The sequence below is a fragment of the Carlito syrichta genome, unplaced genomic scaffold, assembly GCF_000164805.1.
Source record: "Carlito syrichta isolate Samal-C Ts95f unplaced genomic scaffold, Tarsius_syrichta-2.0.1 Scaffold279737, whole genome shotgun sequence".
NCBI classification, from domain to species: domain Eukaryota; kingdom Metazoa; phylum Chordata; class Mammalia; order Primates; family Tarsiidae; genus Carlito; species Carlito syrichta.
The window spans coordinates 585,970-610,710 of record NW_007223833.1 but is presented as its reverse complement, the minus strand read 5'-3'; the positions used below and the strand labels follow the sequence as shown (position 1 = coordinate 610,710).

General features: G+C 34.9%; 1 protein-coding gene across 1 annotated transcript in view; it reads left to right on the top strand.

Moving 5' to 3' along the window:
• PLA2G4A (phospholipase A2 group IVA) overlaps positions 1-24,741 on the top strand; it is a 123,869-nt gene that overhangs the window by 46,541 nt on the left and 52,587 nt on the right. The window contains exons 4-6 of the mRNA XM_008052537.1: positions 130-243; positions 12,730-12,767; positions 16,460-16,601. Coding sequence (XP_008050728.1) covers positions 130-243; positions 12,730-12,767; positions 16,460-16,601 — 294 coding nt within the window. The remainder of the gene's footprint in view (positions 1-129; positions 244-12,729; positions 12,768-16,459; positions 16,602-24,741) is intronic.

Sequence of the window (24,741 nt, the reverse complement as noted above, 5' to 3'; positions counted from 1 at the left end):
CGAGGGCCTCAAATAACTATTAAATGTGATTTTAGAACGTTTGTTCATGAAGCGTGGTGGAGATTTTCAATATAATATCCCAAGATCTATGAGAAATGTTATGCTTGTGCCCTACATTTTACTCTATAGATCACGCTAATGGATGCCAATTATGTCATGGATGAAACTCTAGGGACAGCAACATTCCCTATATCTTCTATGAAAGTGGGAGAGATGAAAGAGGTTCCTTTCATTTTCAACCAAGTAAGTAACATCACAGAATTATTTTTCAGCCTTATGTAAGATAAAATCAATTTATTCTGAAAAGTTTGGGTTTAACACTTGGAAACTTGTATTTATTTGTTTATTTATAGAGTATTTGCTTTTTAAAGAGAAAGTTTTATTTTTCCTTTTATTTCTTGTAGTTGTTTCTTGTAATTATAACTTCTTATAATTATTTATAATTATTCTGATATCTATAAACTTTGGTCAAAGTATTCACTCAATACTACTGAGGCATTAATCTCATGTGTTGCTCCAAATGATAAAACTGGGATAATGAAATGCCTTTGGACTCCGTTGGCAGTTCTAATACAAAAAAAATGTGGAAGGATAAAAGAGGGATGCAATATCTGAGATAAATGGCAGAGAGATAGCTAGAGAGAGTGTGTGTGAGAGAGAGAGAGAGAGAGAGAGAGAGAGAGAGAGAACAATTAGGCAAACTCACAGAAAAATGTTTAGAAACCTAAGCTACTATCTCCAAATTGCATGTTAAGTAATAAATTGAGTCCTCTGGAGGAATATTTCTGTCTCAAATAATCCTCAAATAATTAGAGTCAAAGCAGTGAAAAGTAAAAAGTTGTTTTGAGGTGTGTTATCTTTGTATTTCTAGGTTTTCTGTAATTCTGAAATTTTGATAGTTTGATTTAGGAATAATAAAACCTTAGGTAAATTATTTGCACAGAATAGACTCACTGGATTTTGAATTCTATAAGAAACTAATTTAGTAGTTTACAGTGAGAATTGTAAACAACTGATGGGCCAGTATGTGTAAGGCTGGTTAATATATTAATTTCTTCTTGTTGGGAGAGTATGCTTTGCCCATCCTTAGAATGACTTTTCAGATGCCTCCACCTCCAAACCTACCTGTCCCTTAACTTTCACCTCCTCCGTGTTGCCATTCCTGTTACAATTCCAAATGACCGCTTTCTCCTTTGATCTCTATGATAATTATCTATGGTATTTACCGGGAATAAATTACGTACATTGTTCATTTTTTCATTTACCCTCTGTAAACTAAAATTGTATAGGTCAGAAAACTTGAAATATTGATTAAACGTGCCAACAGAGTTAATACATAGCTTACATTTATTAAATGAATGTATATATATTTAGAAACCAACTTAAGCTCAAAGGGCTTCTTGACTAGACCCTGCAATCATAGTGACCCAGGTTCCTCAAGGATATTCTGGTTCACACACTCGTAATGCTTTCAGCTGCTCCAGGAAGCATGTCTTTTATCTCATGCCAAGAGATGCACTGCCCACGATTCTACTGACCCCTTGTTTTAAAAGTGATTTCATTTATTCCTTTTACAAGTATTTATTGAAGATCTGCTGAGCACTGGCCATTGTGTTTTGGGCAAGGAATATGAGAATGAGGTACAGGAAGTTCTTCCCTCAATTATCTTCCTCTGGGGTGGAGGTGAGGTAAGGGTTGAAATGCGCAGTGGAAGCAGGGAGACAGTACGTGTGATAAAAATAAATCTCTAGACAGTGAGATAAGTATTAATGAGACATGTATAGGGTGCAGTAGGAAGACAGAATAAAGAATGATTGTGTTGTGAGAGGAAGCCAGGGGAGGCTCCACAGCAGTAGCTGATTTTGGACAGGTTGATCAGTGAACCATGGTTCACACCCTGGCATTGGAAGGCAGGCTATTTGGTGTGTAAATCTCAGCTCTGTCCCTTACCAGCTGTTTCATTCTGGAGAATAACATTTAACTCCTCTGTGCCTCAGCTTACACATCTATAAAATGGAAAGAATATCTTCTAGGAATAATTATGATTAAAATAGGAATTATGTAAAATATATACATATATATTGTAATGTATATTATGTATGAATATATTTAATTGTAATTTTATATATTTTATGATATAAGGTATACATTATGCATTATTTAGTTTATATATGAGTGGGAACCCCCCAAAATCCAGAATCATCTTTTGGAGGGCAAGCCCCTCATAGTACACTCGGAATTTGTTCCTCTGGATGAAACAGACAACCAAAGTTTTTATCTGGAACTTTTGAGAAGGTTGCATCACAGTTTGCAGAAGAAATGTCCCAAGTTCTGACAAACAGGTGACTGGTTCTTCCACCTTAATAAAGGACATGCCCACGCCAAACTGATCATTCAGCAGTTTTTTTGGCCCAAATCAGCATGATCCCCATGCCCCACCCTCCCTATTCACCTAATCTCTCCCCCAAGCAACTATTTTTTTGTTTGTTTGTTCCCATGGATGAAAAAAACTCTTAAAGGGACACATCTGCCAGTGTGGCAGAGGTGAAACAAAACAGCAGAAGCACTAAAAAGCATCAAAATTGATGAGTACAAAAAACTGTTCTGAACAGTGAAAAAAACATCTTGATTAGGTGTATTGCATCAGATGGAGAGTACTTTGAAGGTGACTGAAGTTTAAACATGCAGAAATATATACATAATTTTTAATAAATTCTATTTTCGGGGGTCCCCCTCGTATAACACATAACATTTATTACATATTCATGATAATTGATCAAAATATATTAATACCATCAACACATACATATGCATACATACATATATTGCTTAGAACAGTGCCTGGTACATATTAGGCACAATATAAATGTTACTTGTTATTGTTGCTGTTATTATACCTCGAAAAAGAGCAGGATCTCAGCAGCAGAGTAGTTATGAGCATTCTGGGCAGAACAGATTGCAAAAGCCTGGAGTCTTGAAAGAAGAAAGCAAGCTGGGGCATGACAAGTTAAACAGTTTCACGCTGTAGAGTAGCGGGGAGAACAGTGTAGAGGTGGTTAAAAGCCACAGGCTTACCTACTGCATGTTGCTAGAATAACTCTTGGTAAATGTCTGTTGAAGGCTTATGAGCATGAATTGGGCTTTTCAAAGTAAAATTTGTTGGTTCTGCACATCAGTCCTTGATACAAAATCTGCTTATAAGAGAAGATATCGTGGACAAAATTCATTTCCTCTTCTCTGTCATTTCCTGTGGTTAGGCGTGTAACCCCCTGGGCTCTTAAAAAGGCCTTCCACATTCCTGAATTTAAAGAAGCTTATGTAATTATTTTCTTTAGTGTGTTTGAGGAAACGGTTGGCCAAACAAGCTTTTCTTTATTACTCTGTTCTCAAGAGTCCTTTGCAGCCTTTTATCTGAATGATGATCCTTTAAGTTGCTCTGTAGAGGTAGCTGGGAGAAAGATCAGTGGTGGCTGAGCGGAGAGTCCCTGGTTGGTTCAAGATCATCTGCAAGTGCCCTGTGCAAGCCATCTAGTCTCTGCTTGGCTCTGAGTCCCCATCTTTCCGAGGGGTTGGTCTTCTTTCTACAACATTTACGGAGGTTGTTAGGTGGCGAGAGAATAGTGGAAGAAAAGAAACTTCAACCTTGAAGATGGTTGTGGGAGCCTGGCATAGAAAAAAGACCTGTTGGATTTGGTGAAGAGAGAACAAATTCTTCAAGCCTAGACATTATTAACAAAAACTCCTTCAAACTTTTTATGATTCAAAAGGTAATACTGAGTCAACATAGAGTGATTTCTATGTCCAGGAAACAGCTGGAGAAACAATACGAGCCTCCAAGTCGAGATTGGCAGTTGCCCGGGGGCCTGCTCTTCCCACTCGAGGTAGTAAACCGGAATAGGAAGAATGGACTTTCATTCTGTCTCTGTCACTAATCTCCCTCCAGAATGTTTGACTTGTCATTCTTTCTTTCTGAGTCTTATTTTCTTCCTTTCTAAAATGAAGCTGTGAATTAAATTATTTCTAAGTTCCTTTTAATTTACATAATTCTATGATCTAGAAAGAAGATTTTATTTTCATTTGGCCATCTTCACCCAAAAACTTTTGATTTTTTTTAATTTTACAGATATGGAAGCTAAATAATAATAATAAAGCAAGAATAAAAATCTTTTACTTATATAGTATTGATATATAATACATAGCATTATATATTTTAAAAATATTGACCCCATCAATAGATTATATTATTAACATGAGAAGAATGTAAGTCTTTATTGTGCTCCTAAAACTTTACTAAATACTAAGAAAGCTGCAAAAAAGTTTCATTTTCAAGGAACTAAGAATGTGTTTAGAAAGCAGACATTCTTGTGTAAACTGATAAGTAAGATAATAAGCAGTATCATGAGGTATCTACTCATTGATTTACTTACTGAGGAAGTTATTTATTAAACTCTTGTTAGGTTCCAGGCAGTATTCTGTGTGGTGTGCCAATAGCAGTGGATGGGCTGGCCAATATACTGGTTTCAAGGGAGCTTACATTCTAGTAGAGGAAGTAAACAGACAATGATGATCCATACAACATCAGCTAATGATAAACACTGTGAATAAAATAAAATAAGGGGGTGCAATAGAGAGCAGTTGGTGGGAAATTGAGGTTTGTATAGTCAGAGAAAGACTCTCTATATCGTTACGGTTCTTTCTCCACATTGTATTATAAAAATATTTAAACATTAAAAAAATTGAATATTTTTATAATATAATGTGGAGAAAGAACCATAATATTCAAACATAAAAAATTGAAGCCGGGCTCGGTGGCTCAGCCTGTAATTCCACGCTTTGAGAGGCCAAGGTGAGTGGATTGCCTGAGCCCGTGGGTTCGAGACCTGCCTGGGCAACTTGGTGAGAACTCATCTCTGCAATAAATCAAAAATTAGCTGGGTGTGGTAGCGCACGCCTGTAATTCCAGCTACTTGGAAGGCTGAGGTGGAAGGATCACTGGAGCCCAGCAGGTCGAGGCTGTGGTGGCCGGGAGTGGCCGCTGCATTCCAGTCTGGCTGACTGAGTGAGACTCCAACTCAAAAAAAAAAAAATGAAAGATTTGTGAACACCATATAAGTGCCACATAGATTTTACAAGGCTCGGTGGCTCAGCCTGTAATCCCAGCACTTTGGGAGGCCAAGGCGAGAGGATTGCCTGAGCCTGGGGGTTCAAGACCAGTCTGGCAACTTGGTGAGACCTCATCCCTACAATAAATAAAAAAATTAGCTTGGCGTGGGAGCGCATGCCTCTAGTTCCAGCTACTTGGAAGGCTGAGGTGGAAGGGTCACCTAAGCCCAGCAGGTAGAAGCTGCGGTGACCGTGAGTACAGTGCCACTGTACTCTAGCCTGGGCAACAGAGGGACTCCAACTAAAAAACAAACAAAAAAAAGAACATTTTGCCAAACATCATTTGCTTTGCTACATATCTATCTATGCAATCATCAAAACATCTTACTTTTTTGATACATTTAAATGCAAGTTGCAGACAATAGTTTTACCACCAAACATTTTAGCATATAATTGACTAGAACTTAGTATTTATATATGATAATTTTAAATGCCAGTGAGCAGTACAGGCAGCCTGAAATCATTATTCATTCATTTACTCATTTTACAAATAACTGTTGAGCACTTAGTATGTGGCAGACACTCTTTAGGTACTGTCTATTCAGCAGTGGGTAAAACACCCAGAATTCTTACCCTCAAGGAACTTGCATTCTTTTTTTTTAACCACCAGGAATCTTTTATTCATAACTAATATTTTAGTAATTCAGAGTTATTTATTTATTTATTTATTTTAGGAACTAACTTACATCCTACTTAGTAAGATAGATGAAGAGCAAGGTACCTAAGTAAAAGATACTCCTGCTGGATGGTCGAAGAGGGGAGTATGTTTATGTGTCTGGAGGGCAGGGGGTCACATTCCAAGACTGAAGCTAAGAAAGGCATCTCTGAGGATATTTGAGGGCAGAAGTCACTCCAAGTAGACAGGCCCTGAAGCAGAGTTTGCCTGGCATGCTGAGTAAGGAGGAGAGTGTGGCGGAGGGATAGGTGATAAGGTCAAAGAGATGTGGGTAGGGCTGGGGGTGCAGATCACTGTGCAGGACAGTGGACTTCAGTGACTTAGGCTTGCCCTTAAAAAAAGGGTATGGTGGGTTAACTGGGTCTCTAAAGAGGTGAAAGCTATCCCAATAAAGAGAACAGTCTGATCAAAGGCAGTGGACTAGAAAGGACAGAGCTTTCAGGAAACAGAGCCTTCAGGAAACAGTGCCTACACAAGTTTGACGGGGGCAGAGCATTGGCGCATGAAGGAAGAACAGTTACCTTGGGATCAGACTGCAACAGAGCATTAATGTGAGACACAGAAATGTGGATGTTATCTACTGACAGCAGTGAGTCATGGAAGGTTTGTGACCAGGTAATGGGAAACGAAGAGCAAATTTCTGGCTTTTTCCTCAGAAGCATTAGCAAGCAAAACATTTGTAGGTAAAGATGTGGAGAATGTTGGTTACTGAAAACAAACACACAAAAATGTTATGTGGCTTAGAGAGACTAGTTCTTTGAAAATAGACTAGAATGAGGAGTGTAGGATGACTTGACAAATGGGTAGCAACTGCTTTAATGTGCCCAGAGGAGTTAAGTGAAATGAAATGAATAAAGTTGGAAAGCAGGAATTTACAGCAGATTCATCTCTTCCTTAGACTATGACTGTTAACTCAATTTTTGGAACCTTATTTTGAGGAGAAAGTCAGTCTTAGGTCTGGGTTCACAGTTTTTGTTTTTCAGCTGCCTTTTTATAAAATCTAAGTTGGATTGTGTTTTTTGGAGTTGAAAATTTAGAGATCATCAAAGTTGTCATTTGAGAGAAGCCAGCACAACACGCTGCTTTTGACCCCAGCTCGAGTCAGATGACTACTGCCTGGGTTAGAATCATAGTTCTGCTACTTTTAAACCGTGTGATGTTGGACATGTTATTTTTTCTCTCGGGCATGCATTCTCATCTATAAAACAAGGTTACATATAGTACCTACCTACCTGTTAGGGTTGTGGTTATGAATAAATGGATTAATGCATGGAAAGTGTTAAAATAGTATCTAGCCTGGTAAACTCTAAATAAATATTGCAAATTCGTGCTATATTGATAACTAACCAGATTTAACTAAACATGTGTGACCTGCTTCATGAACCTGATTTAACTAAATATTAAATTTACTTATTTGTTTGAACTTACTGACCACAGTGAGCTTGCTGTTTAATACTAAAGGTAGAACCTACAAATGTAGTGATCATTTGTTTCCAGTTAGTTCAGGATGCTCTAGTCACTCATTACTGAATGGATCAAATGTGACTTTGGATTACAGTGGCCCATTATATAGGGAAAGATATAGAATCTTCAGAACTTAGTGTATTCTTAGTAAACAAAATAACCCACTTCAAAAGAGCCATGAAAATGCTAAGGTTTTGAATCAAGGCAGAAGATTATGCTTCTTTATTTTTCTAGATGAAATTAGTTTGTTTTGGCCAATACTTCAAGGAATGTTACCTCTAAGTGTATACTGTGTTTTAATTTGCTGTCTTTATTTAGAAGTTTGGATTATTGTTTCAAAATACCCATGTCTCATGTCTCCTGTGGCATCGATCTAATTTTGGCCGACTGCTTTCTTTGATTGTTGCTTATTCATGAATGCAACTTGAACATAAATAAGGTAGCTCTATAGAAGAGATAGTGGCAAAGCTTAAAAAAGAATAGGAGTTTTGATGGCAAGTTCAGAATGTTGTTAGTCTCAGTATGCTTTTGTTGGAAAGCTGTGTATTGATGTGTGAAGACAAAGACTACAATTTAAGTTCATCAGACAAAGTAGAGTTTGGATGGAAAACAAGAGAACTAAGTAATTTTGTGAGAAATTTGGGCGATCTTTGGCAGAGATGTGAAAGTCATCAGATATTGTAAGATAGAGTTCAAATGTGGGTCAAACTATTCTGGGCTTTCACAAAGAATGAATTTTTATTTTGAATTACTGGCAATTGAAACTTAAGTGATTATTTTTTGACATTTTTACAATTATAATGTTTAAATCCTAGGGCATTTTAGAATGCTGTGGCATCCTTGAGGGTCTTCTGTTGGATGGCAGGTTCTATCAGGTAGTAGGCACTTGAATCCTTTTTTGGATTAATGAATAAATGAGTACACTTACAGGAGATACTGAAAAGCTGGGAAGTGCTTAGACAGGAGTAATGAAAGTGAATGAAGTTTAAAAGATATAAAGCTAGAGAGTTTGAGAAAAAGAGATAGCAGAGGGTTTGGGTACTAGTGCTTTAGGATATCTGGTTTATTGTTTGAAAGCTAATGACTACACAGCCCTTCAGAACTTCCACTGATTTCCACGTAAGAAAAAGGAAGTTAAATTAAGGAATCTGAGATTATCATCAAACTCTCTTTATGGAAGAGTGTGAAAAATGGCTACAGGGAAAAGAATGTTTTGTTTTAATCTTTCAAATCTTTTAAGACTGTGTTATTTTGGGAGGCGCAATTATCCTGAATTCTTGAATGATGGATTAGATGATTCCTGATTGAAAAATGCTAATTTTGTTTTACTACAAAATCATGTATAGTCATGTGTCCCTTAACCGTGAGGATACATTCTGGAAAATGCATTGCTGGTAATTTCATCATTGCGTGATCATCATAGAGTATACTTACACGACCTAGATGGTCTAGCCTACTACACACTAGGGCTGTTTACTGGGGTGCACACATTGTAAGAGATGTTATTTATGTATTACTTTTCAGAGTTTAATTGAATTGTGGTAGCAATGTGTAGTATACATTCACTCAAATGCTAGCATCACTGTATGACAGGCAGGTATATATTGAGTATTACAATTTTAATGCATTTTTTTCCTTTCTTAAAATGTATATACATTTTTTTGGCGCCCTCTGTCTTGGTATAGCCTAATGCTCCTAGACTATAATCCTGGACAGTATTTTTCTGTGCTGAATACTGTAGGCAATTATAACACAATGGTAAGTATTTGTGTATCTAAATATATCTAAACATAGAAAAGGTACAGTAAAAATATGACATTATAATCTTATGGAGAATAATTGACTCAGGAGGGATTATAATTCAAAATAATGTTTGACTGAAACTAAATGTAAAATTAAATGTTGTAGATGAGAGAAGTCGTGGCAAATTTGAAGAACTTTTTACTATTAGGATGAATTCTTAAATTTAAAATTATTTGACTATGTGCATCTTTTTTTGTAATAATAATGTGAAGGACTTCCTTATTGCCAGGCACTATTCTTGTTGCTTTAGCTTCTTTATTTCAAAATGATCCTGGAAAGTTTGCAAGAGAATTAATGGGTTAGATACTGGAAAAAATATTTTAAAATCAGAAATTGCTTTTTGTACAGTTTCTTTTCCTACCTTCCCCCAGCTGAAAATCTTCCACTATAAGCATTTAAAATTGCTTTCCACTGTGGCATTCAAAGAAGAGATTGTCGCTTTTTTGCAGGAATGTATAATGGGTATTACCTACATCTTCCTAGAGGAGGTGGAGTTCTTCTGATGTGTCTGGTTCCTAGTTAAGTATTATGGGCCTGGGGAAAGCCTGGGAGAGTTGGTCACTCTTCTTTCTAATCCTGCTGAATAATGCAGGTAGCGTGAAAGCCTGCAGTGTAGAGGTGCTTTATGTGGTATGTGGGAAGACTTTTACAGTAATTGTTTAATGCCTCACAGGAAGTACATGTTTTTTTCTGAATGGCATGTTCCAAGCAAAAGGTGCAAAGAGATTGTAAATGTCAAGCTTCATAGCATGTCTGAACATAGTTCATCATATGAAAGAATTTAAAACTTCCTCCTGATTGTGGGTGACTGGGTAACGAGCGGAAATGAGGCTCTCAAGCCATGTGACAGGAACTGTGGCAGCCCTTTCTATAACATTCAAAATGTCAGAAAAATCCTGTGTCTTATTTTGTCCTGCCTTTATTTAAACAATCTTGTCAGTTAGTCTAGGACTATGAGTCCCTTAGCCAAGAAACATTGTTGATGGATAGTCTTCTGGAGAAGACAACTATGAGTACAGTATGGTTGATTCTTCTTTTGTTTATTAAGTTTTAAGACAAATAGGAATTGGATATAGCATTGGAGCTATATATGTATGTGTGTATATATATAAAAAATATTATTATTATTTTTTTAGTTGGAGTCTCACTTTTTGTTGTCCAGGCTGGAGTACAGGGGGCATGCTCAGGGCCACCGCAGCCTCGACCTGCTGGGCTTAGGCGATCCTTCTGCTTCAATCTTCCAAGTACCTGGAACTACGGATGCATGCCACCATGTCTGGCTAGTTTTTTGTGATTTATTGTAGAGATGAGGTTTCACCAAGTTGCCCAGTCCGGTCTCGAATCCCCAGGCTCAGGCAATCCTCTCACCTCACCCTCCCAAAGTGCTGGGATTACAGGCTGAGCCACCGTGCCCAGCCAGCATTGGATATCTTGATATTTAATTTATAAATTGCTTAGGTACTTGCCAACTGGAAAGCCAGATTTTTCTTGAACACTTTCTGTCAGGAGGCGACTCATTGGAATAGGAAGCCTCTTCCAACTTTGACTCTTTTCATTTGTTAGAAATCTCTACGGTAAGTGTTATAGTGTTCATATAATTTTCATTCATTCATGATGGTTTTGCCCTGTAGAGATAGAATCATTACATCTAGTATCATTTTAATGCCAGCTTTCATGTGTTTCTTGGAAAACAACAACAACAACAACACGTTTAACCCATGCCTTATTTTCTTACTAAAGTAATGTCATTCAATATAAAATGTTTTCCGAGCCCTCTTTGGCAAGAACTCTAGTTGAAATTTTGAAGTGGGAAATAGGCATAATGTTCTGGAATGTGGGGTGAGCAGTGCTGTCATTGATAGAACAGACAGCAATAGCATTGATAGAATAGATAGCAACTGTTTTGTAGCCAATTGCCCTTTTGACATTACTGAACTAATCTTCTAGGCATGTGTTTTTGCATTTGTTTTGGAATTTCAAACTATTTTATTAACTTTAAATATAATATTTATATGGCACTTTGATGAATAAAGATTCACAGAATTCTAGACACAACTGCCATCTGGGTGAGACCATTCCACAATTTTATCTCCAGTAGCTGTGTGATATTTCTTCACAGGAAAAGAATACCTGATATGTTCCTCTTGAATCACATATAAACAATAATTGATATGCATTGATTATCTGTTGTATGCCAAATACTGTGCAATTAACTAGTAATAGGAATGTATATAAAACAGATCTTACAGTTTAATGAGAGATGCACATTTTTTTATAGATAATTTCAATACCTTTTGTTTACTCATAAAAATCAGTACTGAGAATCAACTATGAACTTATTTTAACCTTTTGGGAAAACTCCTTGTTTTTTTTTTTTTATCCCCTGAAACTCAAAAGATAATAAATCTAACAATCTATAGCATTTTATTTGATTCTAAAAATATCCTTCTCGCATTTGAAGAGGAATATACTAGTTCTTTTTGAAGCTGTTGAAAAATCTGACTCTATGTTCTTATAATAACTGATGTCATAAAATAATAACATCTTATAATTATGCAGCAACTTTCAGAACATTTTCTCATTTGGTTTTCATAACAATCTAACTATGGCAGGAATATTCATAACTAATGGCAGGGATAGTATTGAGAAAGTCTTTCTATACAACAGATTTATAGTCTCTGGAAAGACATCTCTTAATACATCTTTTGCTCTGTGGATATTAGTCATGTTCTTTCTCTTTAGAGTAAAATTGTCTTTTTGGCAGGATGCAGTCATATATGTTCGGTAGACTCAAATCGTGTTAAAAAAATAATCTTAGCTCCAGATCTCATGGTAGATGTTTCTTAAACTACCCACAGTTGGCTGGACCATAGGTCCTGCTACCCACTGTGAATGGCCATTCTATTTCCAGCTTACTACAACCTGCACTTCTCCCAAATGTATGCGCGCATGGGCTTTTACCCTTAGGTCCTGCTCTCTACTGTTGAATGGCTGTTCTATTTCTAGCTTTCTACAGCCTGCTCTTGTCCCACATTCACATATGTGGGCTATGCCTAGGCTTTCTCCAACCTCTGGGCTATTATAGCCTCTGGTTTTGTGGCTTAAGGCATCTCCTGAATAGTAGACAGAACATCTTAGTTGTTTTTATATCTCAGTCACTTTTTTTGAGTTGGAGTCTCATTCTGTTGTCCAGGCTGGAGTACAGTGGCATGCTCACAGCCACCGCAGCCTCGACCTGCTGGACTCAGGTGATCCTTCTGCCTCAGGCTTCCAAATAACTCAGATACTTTTAATGTTTTGTCAGTAGTAGTTGTGAAACTGAGCTACTTTATTTCAGCGAGGGAGGAAAAAAACCAGGCAGCAATGATTCTAATGTTTGCTAACATGACTTAAGTAGGTTTGTCTCATGAAAAAGAGCAAAAAGATGATTTATTGAAATGCACCTAGTTTAGGGTCTCTGTGAAGCTGTGTTGCTTTTATTTTTAAGATATTTTAGATTATATAAAATATTAGATATTTGAGATGATATAAAAAATAATCTAACACATCATTTTGACTTCATTTCCAATATGTAAAACATACATCCATTTTATGACCTAATCTGAATCATATATCTTTTTTAGGTCACTGAAATGATTCTGGAAATGTCTCTTGAAGTTTGGTAAGTGCATTTGTTTAGTTGGAAAATATTGTGAGTCATTCAGTGATTTGTTAAAGAAGATACATTTAATGTATTACTTGGACCCTTTGAGTATATAAAAGTGCATTTAATTTACTTTGCTCTTCTTTGATTTTGTTAATAACTACAGAATTTTTTAAAAATTATATTCTTATGTTGATTATTCTCACATTTAATGTACTTTGCTTAATTTTCTAGTCATTTGGCAACCAGATAATAATGTCAGAATAAGTATCTATTCCCATATAAGTGAATGCAGTTATTTAAGCCTATTTTTTATTGTTGATTCAGATAGATATTTAAAATATAAAAGTGCACATAAACAGGAACCTATTATAACTTTTTTTATGGAAGAACAACTTAAAATTTAGGTTAAAATTTTTTACTGATTTTTGAGATTGATTTTGCTCATAGTGATCAGCAGGACTTGAATGATAAAGTTCTATGAAACATGTTGCTCTTTCAAAGTGGCCTCCAAAAATGACCACTAGAAATCATTTATTTAGTTTCAAATGGTGACTCTTAGAGGAGTCAGGTCTGCCTTGACCTAGCTGATCACTGATCTCACAAAGAGTTTAGTAGATCCTACCTACTGCAACCTTTCTATGTCTCTTGGAAGTCCCTGTTGAAATTGATTTTACCAAAGTTATTAGTACAAATTTTACACAAATACCACACACATTAATTTAACATAGTCACATCTTGTGATTTTTCCAAATGTATGATAATGGGTATCTTGGGTTTAGGCATTTATTCCTTTTATTTTGGTCCCTGAAATGTGTTGATTTGACTTGGTAAATGATTGGCATACATTTCCACAGCCTCTATTTATATATCAGCAAGTATCAAATGACAGTCCAGGTTATTAAGCTGCATTATTTTGCACCAAGTTGATTCTTGCTTCAATGTGGTATATATTTTGGCACGAGTTTAGAAATGTTTTTGTTATTTGACTGACTGTGGAAGTAATGCTGTTTATTTAGTGGGAAATGGTCTTCACTGAGGTAATTGGAACCAGACATTTATAATAATAAGAAATACCTCTTTTTCTATGTTAATTGATAAACTGACTCTGAAATAGAAATTTTTTTCAAAAAAATTCAATTTATTCAAAGAAAAAAATTATTTAATGCCTTTTATTAACTGTGGCATGAAATTAAGAAATAAAGTTCATAAAAAGATAAAGATAATGCAAAAAGAAAAAATAGATTAATCATAATTCTATTATCATATTTATAAAATTACACAGAATTTTAAAAATTTTCTTTCAGTTTATTTTTACTGATATTGTCTAAATATCTATGTGATTACACTGGTCATAGATTTTTTTTTAAAGAAACCATAATTATTTTTTTAAAATATCATATGGTAGCGTAATATATTACAAAGAACATGGATTCCAGAATAAGTTCTGAATTAAATTTTACTATTTGTTGCTAGTTATGTAGCAGTAGTAAGATTTCTAATGCCTTCTTTACTCATTGGTAAGACAAGAAGAAAGTACTTTATGAGCATATCTATTGTGATTAAGTGAGATGTTCTTTTTTTTAAAGCAGGATTTATTAAGAGGACAGAAAAGTTCCCACAGTGGGAGGATATCAGAGGGGGTTGCCATATGTTCTTTCTAAAAAGCATGTTTTATAGAAAACTTTCACACATGTACACTATGTAGTCATAATGGTATTGTTTGTAATAGTTTACAAAAAAATTGGAAATTATGGTATATTTATGTAATGAAATACTCCATTATTGTATTTATGTGAGTGCACAGATGATTCTCAAAAAAAAGCTTTTGCTGAAAAAAAATTTGTATTGAAAGTATCTATAACAAAATTTGAAACCTGCATAATTACCCTTTATATAATTTTGAGACATAAATGTATTATAAAATTATAAAAAATAAATTGGAATGATAAAGGTGAAATTTAAAGTAGTGGTTACCTTTGAAGAGCAGAGTAAGAAATAAATTTGAGGAGAATTCATAGAGACAACTGTGCAGGGTGAGATTTTTATTTCTTAAAGTGGCTAGAAGATACCTAGCCTGACATATTGTAATAAAGAATAGTAATAGAAAAACAGTGGAATCAATGATTGGACTTAAAAAATGCTAATTTGCTGTCCTAATCTTTCCCCTCTTTGTTACATAATTTTCCAAATAATCAAATTTAATAACTGTATAACCCACTACTTTTATATACTATAATTTAATGGCCATTTCTTTATTGTTAGATAATATAATTAAGTGATCTTTTAAGAATGTATGATTACTTTCCTTAAAGTAGCTAGTCAGAATTTGAATTAAGTTAAAGTGAATGGATTTTGCGTAATTATTTTTGGTGTTTATTGCCTAATTGCTTTTCAAAAGTGTTTTGCAAATTTATATCCCCCAAATTGATGTATAATAATAAATTATCTTTTCCACTAGAAAATAAACATTTAAAACATGTTTCCAAAATATTAATTTAATTACAGTATTATTAAATTTGCCAATTATTGAATACTTCTTGTTTTATTTATTATTATTAATTATCCTGGCTCTTTTGTGAGTTATTAGTTCCTTGAAAAGTAGTAATTAAAATATTATTTATAATGTTCAAATATTACTATGGAGAAAATAGCCCAGAGACTTTGCAGTCTCTTATTCTGTATCTTATAAGGATGAAATGTACTGAACTAACAAAAATAAGACAAATTTAACTCACTCTTTTGGGAAGGACTTTTATGAATGGTAAAGAGGCCATATTTTATTGGTGATATTCTTGACTTCCACATTCTGGATTTATTCACATTCCAGTGTAGATTACTAGATTTAAAAAAATGTATTTCTAAGTTAAGTTGTTGATATTTAGAGCTCAGTATTAAGACCTGTCTTAATCTGTTGCATGGTGAAAATGCATCACATATTTACTATGTGATTCTAACTTCTCAGAGCTTCCATTTTTTTTTAACTTGTAGAGCTGCAATATATAATAATATGTTATATAATAATGTGAAATGTTCATTTCCATAGTTGTTGCAATGATACATATATAATACTTAATGTGGTTTCTGGCATAGTATAGATTTCTGAGAAATTGCTACTCCTATTATTAGAAAGTAAGAGTATATATATCTTAAGGGTCCTAAAGTCTTCTAGTTGTAAATTCATTTGTGATTATTTCAAGTTCTGTTCTTAGAAGCTCTTGTCAGATGGGGGCATCAATTCGACAAGGCAATTTATTAAGTCAATATTTCTGCAAGCATGTTCCTCAGAACACAGGCTCTTGGGGACGTTATTTAGTATTAGGATAGTGAAGTGGTAAAGGGCGAGGCACAAGGGAAGGAATTCTTGGTCAAGTAAGTTTAAGAGATTCTGTGGTAAACAAATATAAACAAGGTTTTTTACTAACACATTTCCCAAAGTCTTTGCTATAATATACAACTTATCAGGGGCTATTTTGATTATTTGTTTTTTCTAAAACATCAAATACTCCTTTTTCTCTAAAAACATGCCTTGGAGCATGCATCTTTAAGATAGTCATCATTTTAACCTTTGTTTTAGGTTTCTTCTTAGGAAATGACTTGAGGGAAGCAGTCAACATATGTCAGTGTAGCTACTGGGGACTTAAAAGAGCTGGTTGGTTGTAAAGGCCACTGAGAACATTGGCTTATGACTTATCTGTTTTATATTACAGCTCGTGCCCAGACCTACGATTTAGTATGGCTCTATGTGATCAGGAGAAAACTTTCAGACAAAAGAGAAAAGAAAATATAAAGGCGAACATGAAAAAACTCTTGGGCCCAAAGAATAGTGAAGGATTGTACTCTACACGTGATGTAAGTGGGAAATTTTTAGAGTGTTATTATCATTGAATAATAATGTTGCTTGGGTACGTTCTTTAAAAATTTTACCCAAATATGGCAAAATTGAGATTGAACATTATTCCTTCAGCTTTTAAAAGTAAGGTAAGTCGTCCATAAATGAAAACTCTTTGAGGAAGGTCATTTCAAATGCGGCCTATATTATAAGATATAATTTTTTTAATTTTTATTTTTACTTTATAATTTAGAGAAGTGTTAGTTTCGCAACAAAATTGAGCAGAAAGTACAGAGGGTTCTCATATGCCCCCTGTCCCTGTACAACCTTCCGATATTAGTCAGGGTTCTCCAGAAAAACAGAACCAAGAGCAAATATACTTATATAGTATATGTGAGGAAATTTATTATGGAAATTGACTTACTTGATTAAGGAGGCTGAGAAGTCCCACAATAGACTCTCTACAAGCTGAAGAACCAGGAAAGCCAGTGGAGTAATTTATTTCAAGATAAGGGCCCAAGAATCAGGGATGCTGATGATGTAACTCCTAGTCTGAGGCTAAAGGGTTGGAAATCTGAGATAACTGAGAGAAAGAGGTGCTGGTATTAGTCTCAGACTATGAAGGTCTGAGAATCAGGAGTGTCAGTGTCTAAAAGAAGGAGAAGATGGAGTCCAAGCTCAAGGCGAGAAAGATAATTTGCCCCTCTTCCACCTTTTTGTTATACTTAGACCTTTAAAGATGTGAATGATACCCACCTATATTGATTGGTGAGGGCATATTTTCTTTACTCAGTCTACTGATTTAAATCTAATCTTTTTGGAAAACACCTTCATAAAACATTAAAAATAATGTTTTACTAGCTATCTGGATATTCTTTAACCCAGTCAAGTTGACAAATAAAACTAACCATCACTCTCCCTATCAACGTTCTACACCAGAGTGGTACATTTGTTGCAATCCACGAACTTGCATCATTATCACCTTAAATCCTTAGTTTATATTATTATTCACTTTTGGTGTTGTACATTCTAGGGGCTTGGATAAATGTATAATGACATGTATCCATGATTATAGTATCATACAGATTAATTTCACTGTCCTAAAAATTCTCTGTGCTCTCCCAGTTTATTGATCCTCCCTACCCTGGCAACCACACAATACAGACAGAAGATTGTATAGTTGGAATCATACAGTATGTAGCTTTTTCAGATTGTCTTCTTTCACTTAGTAATATGAACTTAAGGTTCCGCCACATCTTTTCATGGCCTAATACTCATTTTGTTTTAATGCTAAATAATATTCTATTGTATGGATGCACTATCGTTTATGTATTTGGTAATATAGTTTTTAAAGAGGCATTTTTGTGCATAAACAAGATGTTTATTTTGTCAACAGAAAAAGTTTCATCTCGGATATAAAATGATTAATATTAATTAATTAATTGTAATATAGGCTAAAATTTAAACTGTGGATATCATCATTATAGAATAAGCAGAAATGCTTTAAGTTGTACTAATAATAATATAATGAATGACTATAGGTAAATGTGATGGGGAGATAAAAGAAAATGCTCCAAATTCTTCATATTTCAGGGCAGGGAGTTAAAAGATATCCCAAATTGGTCAAGTAGTTAAAAATAATGACTTCTACATTTAATGTTTCTAATAATCCTAATTATAGATAGATATTAGAATAAAAATATATTGTGAACAAATATTGGAAGTACAATCCTTCAACTATAATGTTTTCCCCTTAAATTCCAGTAAAATATAGCTTCACTTATTATTCAATAACATTTTATAATTAACCTATCCATTCATTTCTTCATCTATCTACCCATCTTTCTATCATCTATCTAATCTATCTACCTCCCCCCCATTTCTTTTTTATTTTTATTTTTAGAAAGCAGAATTTATTGAGAGGACAGAAAAGCTCCCACAGTGAGAGGGGACCCAAGCAGGTTGCCCTTGCTATCTTTCTATTTGAAATCTACAAAGATAAATTACTATGATGCTCATCAAATGATAATGTTTCTTCTTAGTGGAATATCAAGTAATTTTAAATTTATTTCCTTGAACTCTTCTGTTAATTGAATATTTTAAATGAATATAATTTATTTTTACAAAGATAATATTTGCCTCGGGTGGTTAAGGAAGCATATATTTGCACACTTACACATACACATACACATGAGATTCAATTTTATTGGAAATTAAGGGCAGAATACAATTGGAGAGGAGATGTAATTCTGAGTAAGGGAGCCAGAGGAGCATTCCTCTTCCACTTGTGACTGCAGATTTCCAAGTGTGTTTTTAGGTGGACATGGAGGTGGAAAGCCAACCCACTGATGCCAGAGTAGATTTTGTTGTTATGGGAGCAGACTCTAAGATAAGATGCTGCTTATAGGGAATTTTAACTAAAAGGAACTAACTGGAGCCTTCATTTACATTTCTATGTAAAATAAAGACTTCTCCTTCACTCCTGCTTGTCTCCTTCACTCATGCTTGTCACCATAGCAGATCTCTGGTAAAACCTGTGGTTGTTTATCAAGTCAAGTTAATTAGTTGTTGAAGAAATTTCTTTTTCTACATATTACTCAGAAATCTGTAGCTTCTCTTAAGTTGTGTTTTGTTTCTTTGTGTGTGTGTGTGTGTGTATGTGTATGTGTGTGTGTGTGTGTGTGTGTGTGTGTGTGTGTGTGTGTTTCTTTTAATATAGATGGTAAATCTTTCAGCAAGTTTTACAACTTTTTTCTTTTTTATCTTAATCCTTATTCGGTATTGTTATACCTGGAACAGAAAAATGATATTTCAAGTTCTTTTTATTTCCATCATTTGCCATTTATTGAGACACAGTGCTAGGTATTGGAGAAGGATAAAGATGAGATGGTTAATTAACCCTGAACAATCACTCACCTTAGTGAGTTTAAAGCCTAACTTGGTAGAATAGTATTTAAGACAAAGACGTATGAATAGAAGGCTGCCTTGAGGTATGAGCTTGCTAGAAGAAACAGGAGGAAATGAATTTATCTGTTATTTCATGGTAGTTAATTTTATTTGAGAGACCCTGTCTTGCGATCTCAGAGTTTCCCTGCCTAGTTGCTTTCCACTTGCAACATTTCTTTTTCTTTACTGCTAATGGCTGGCCACACCCTACTCCCCTCACAAGTGATGGACTTGCCTCCTAATCAAAGAGAAATAAGAAGTTGTGAGATGACATATCCTTCATTTCTGGCCATAGGATTGACATACTCCATAACTTGTGCCTATTCTTTGTAACTTCCTTCCTAGCTTAATAGAGAAAATGTCCCATTTTCTTGATTTCCTCACTTGTATGCCTTCCAGCCTCTCAGTGTCAGCACAAATTTTGATCTGATCACAAATCTAAATCTGATCATAAATCATGTGTACTCTCTATAGTTCTACTTTACCTGTCCTCCCTCTCCCTGCTTTTTGTTCACAGTGAATTCAGTGTGCTCATTTTCAGAACACAAATGTGATTATATCAATCATAAGCTTAAATTTTTTCCACTGTTTTTAGGAGCTTAGCCCCATAGCATCTCTTTAACTCCTTTTTTAATCAGTTATCCCAAATTCATACACTCCTTTCCAGTAAGTGCCTTAGTTTCATGTCTCCAAGACTGTTTTCCCAGTTGGATCTCTCCGAACATTATTGCTTCTCACCGAACTATCCTTCCCCTCTACCATCTTTCTCTCCACCTCACCCTTTTCAACTAACATTCTTCCATTCTTTATTCGACACATAGATCAATTTTTCTGAGCCTCTCACCCTCATCAACTCCTCTCTCCTTTAAGTCCAAGTTAGCTTTTTTTCAGTTATATTCTCTTATGGCATATATATGCACGTTATCTTCTCGGCATTTACAATGACTATACTTAAAAAAAAACTTATAAAATATTTATTTGTTGATGATTTTCTCTATTAGGACATATGTTTTATGAGGCCAGGGCAGTATCTGTGTTATTCATCTCTGTAGTCCAAGGACCTAGCATAGCTCCTAGGATGGTAGATCCTTGGTAAATATTTCATTGTATGAATCAGGGTACAGATGTAGGCAACGGTTTGGCATTGCACCCATGGGATGAATTAGCTAGAGAGAGTACATGGTCTCAGTACAGAGGAACACCAGTTATTAGGAAGAAAATATATGTTAAGGAGGTTTGGATGAGATTGCAGTTAGACTGTTGAATTAGAAATGTATATGGAGCATATTGGTGCAGATGCCACTTGGCATTTGTTCTTAAGTTCTTTTTTTCAAAAAGTAAGTTGCTGCTGCCACCTAGTCAGTCCTTTTGTGGAAAGTAGTAAGTTCCACCCACGCTTCTCCACCCTCCCTAAGAAAGAAAGTAGTAAACACTTTCTTTTCCTGGAAAAAGAAGCCTTGGCTTAATATTCATATAAATGACAACGTAATAACTTTTCTGTAACAGATGGGAAAGGAGACAGCTACGCTTTTTCGTTATCTTGGGATATACTTCAAAAATACTAAATTCATATGGTTGGAAGTCATGTCTAGAATTAAAACTTTTGTTATTGTTTTTTTTAGTTTTAGTCTACACTTTTTTCTTTTGGCAGAAATAATCAGCTTGGATATAATCAGTACCACCCAATCCCCTAAGAAAAGTAGCATTTTTCTATTTTGTGCATGCATGTGTGTGTGTGTGGGGGGGGGGGGGTGTTAATCCTTGGGTCTTTTAAGCTCCCACTTCCCTTAACCCCTGCCAAGATCATCACTTCCTGTTCAGTACTGGCTAGTTGGCCTCCTGAAGATATGGAGGAGTGAGCTTTATGGCAGTTTGTGCAAAGAACCAGAACAGTCCTACTCAAGTCTCCGTGCAGGGATTGCTACTGTTTTATTCTCGGTTCTCAACAAAGAGACAGCATCCAGTTTAGGACCTCAGTGTTGAATTATAATGTTACATGAGTGTGGGCAGTATGAATATGGACCTGCTGTTTCCCTATGTGTTTCACTTGTCAAATGATGATAATGAGAACTAATGCTTGTAAAGCATCTAGAAAAATGTGTAGGGCACATAGTAGTTCCTCAACAAAATAGTAGTATTATGCATATTCTTGGGTGCTGCTGTTTTGTGGCATAACACTCCAGGGCAATAATGGTTGAATTTGATAAGGTCTTAGTTTTCTTGTCTGAATAAAGAAGTCGTCAAGTAGTAAAGGTTTCTAGAAGCTTAAGTGTCTATTCTCTTAAATTCTAAGATTTAAAAAGAAAAATGCATTGAATTTAATTATTTGGATGAAAATTTTTCTGAACTGTGTAATTTGTTGCTCAGATTGAACTGATTTGACCATCCTCATGTCTTCTTCCTTTGCCATCAACTGTCATTTTTCCATACTATGTGTGTCCACTTGAAGTGATTCCTTCATTCTTCCCTTTTCTCTTTCAACTTTGTTTCTGTGGAATTCAAATCCGATAAGCAAGCTTGTTGTTAGAACGATGTCTCTAGTTAATGTAATTTCTCTATAAGTAAAATACTGAGATCTTTTCTGTGAGTAAGACATATGACTTTGTGTATAGGGAATTGACATATTTTGATTATTCAGAGGTCTATTTTTCAAATTTTTTTGTTTTAAAATAGTTTTTGACCAGGTGACATTTCCAGATTATAGCCACGTATGTGAAGTGAAATGTTACTATTCAGTCTCCATATTCTTTAAAAACTAACTATAACAGGGTAAAGTTGGTGGGGGACTAAAGTCTGGAATTAGAGTAAAGGGAAAATGAGAGAAGGAAATAGTCCAACCTTCATCAAAGTATGAAAGAGAAACTGTTCCTTCTTAAGGAAGATTATAGGGACTATATTTCAGTTTAAACTGATAGCTTTTAATGAAAATAGAAACATAAGGTGGACTTTAAATAATAGATTCTCTGAATGATACTCTACTTACTACTCATATGGGTTAAATAAAAGTCTATAGAAAAGAATAGCCACCTAGTCAAGGAGAGGAAGACAAAGCAAGATAGCTTCTGAAGGAGGCAATCGAAATCAACCTTGAGTTGTCAGTAAGAATGATCATTCTTTTGTTTATGCTGTTTCCTTCATTTATAATATTCTTCCTTTCATTTTCACCTTCATTCTGACAATGGCACTTTGTATTATCAATTCTTATTTCCTTTTTAGATTGTAAACATTGAAGGGCAGAAAGTGGAAGACTCCCTTTTGTGGAGTTTAGGAAGATGGTCCAAGCAGGCATGGGCTTGCGAGGGTCAGGTTTCAAGGACTCAAGAGGTGGAGATGAATTTTTCTTATCTGAGGGAGTGGTGAGATATAAACAGCCAAGGAACAAAACAGCTGAAAACTGGTCTAGAGAGCAGATACCCTAGAAGCCCAGACTGTATTCGAGAGGGTAGAGTGCTATGAGGGGCCCCAAAGATGCTAATCTACTGAGGAATACAGAACTGTTAGAGAAACGGGATGGTGGGGTCGGGGGAGGCAATCAAATGACCTCATATCAGGAGTAGTGAAGGAGGAGGCATGTGGGGACAGGGACTAGATTTACTTTGAGTGAGCAGATTGTTCTTCACAATGTGGGCTTCATTCAATTAGTTCAAGGCCTGAATAGAACAGCAAGACTAGCCTCGCTGAGTAGGAAGACATTCCACAACAGACTTTGAGGACTTCACCTGCTCTCTTTATTTTTTGAGTCTGGAGCTTGCTGATCTATATTACTAATTTATAGTTGCCAGTCTCCATAATGGTATGAGAGAAGTCATTATGATTGATCTCTGTCTGTATATATAGACATCCTATTGGTTCTGTTTCTTTGGAGAACCTTGGCTGATCTGGGGACCAAGGAGATAAGTGTCTTTATGTAATTGTCTATGGAAAAGTCAAAATTCCTTGAACATTTCTGAATTTTCTTTTGAAAGGGAAGAAATTAATAATATCGGTAAGCTTGTATATGAGGATAATTAAAACAGGGTTTTTGATAAATAAAAATTTTTTTCTGTAATCACATGAGAGAAGTATGAGAAATATTTATTGACATCATTTATACCCCCAAACTGATGATGTTAGGTCTAAATATAACTTTCCAATTTATTTGGTTATTTTAGGATTAGAACCTGAACAGCTGCATCTTATGACTCCCCAGTTATTTCTTTGATTATTTCAGAATGGCCAAAACTATTAAAACATGCAAACTTGGTTTATAATTATTGCATAAAATTGTGCTGATACTATCTGAAGAGATATATGAATCTGAAATATAGTTTCACTAAGTTCAGTGATTTCTCTCAATAGAGGTTACTGTTTTCATTCTGAGCAATGGCCAAGAGGAGAGAGCAATACATTTTGATGCCAGTCATACCTCATTTCAAATCCTGTTATTATTATTAGGTTATTGTTTACTGTCTGCAGGCAATGTATTATATGTGCTTAACTCCTTATTTGAAAAATGGAGATTAAAATGGCTTCCTTTTGAAGGCAGGGAAGATTAAATAAAATAAATTGTGTAAAAGTGTTTTTGAGAATGTGAGGCACAAAACATATTCTTGATAAGTCTAATTTTCCTTTTATTGTAGTCTTTAAACAGTAACAAATTTTTAGTTTTATGATTCATATTTCTGGATGAGTTATAGAATTTAGAATGTTATTAGTTGCAAAAAGCTTCTAGTCAATATTTTTATATATTAACGGAGCACACAGAGAATTTTATTTGCCTCCGAACAGTGTTAGTTGGGGAAAGCAGGGAATATTTATTTTCAGAGACAAGGTGAAGCACAGTGAAATAACAGCATTGTTATCTGACAGACCCAGCTTTGAAGCTAAACACCACTTTCAAGTTTTGAGAAAAAATATCTGCTTGTGTTTAAATTGCTTTATCCTTAAGAAAGGTAATAACATGTATCTGATGGAGTTGTGAAAATTAAATAATATGATACATGTGATACAAGAAAACAGACTAATTCATGCTTAATAAATGAAGGTAATGATAATCTGCACAATCAATTAGTTGATTATTCAGTTTAATGTACAAATATCTAGAATTTTCTTTTACCTAATAGTAACTCAAGAATCTGAATTTAAAGTCTTACCTGAAAGTCTTCTTTACGTACTTTAAGGCACAGTGAGAACAGTAGATTTTATAACACATGAATTCCACTTTAATAAGAGGTT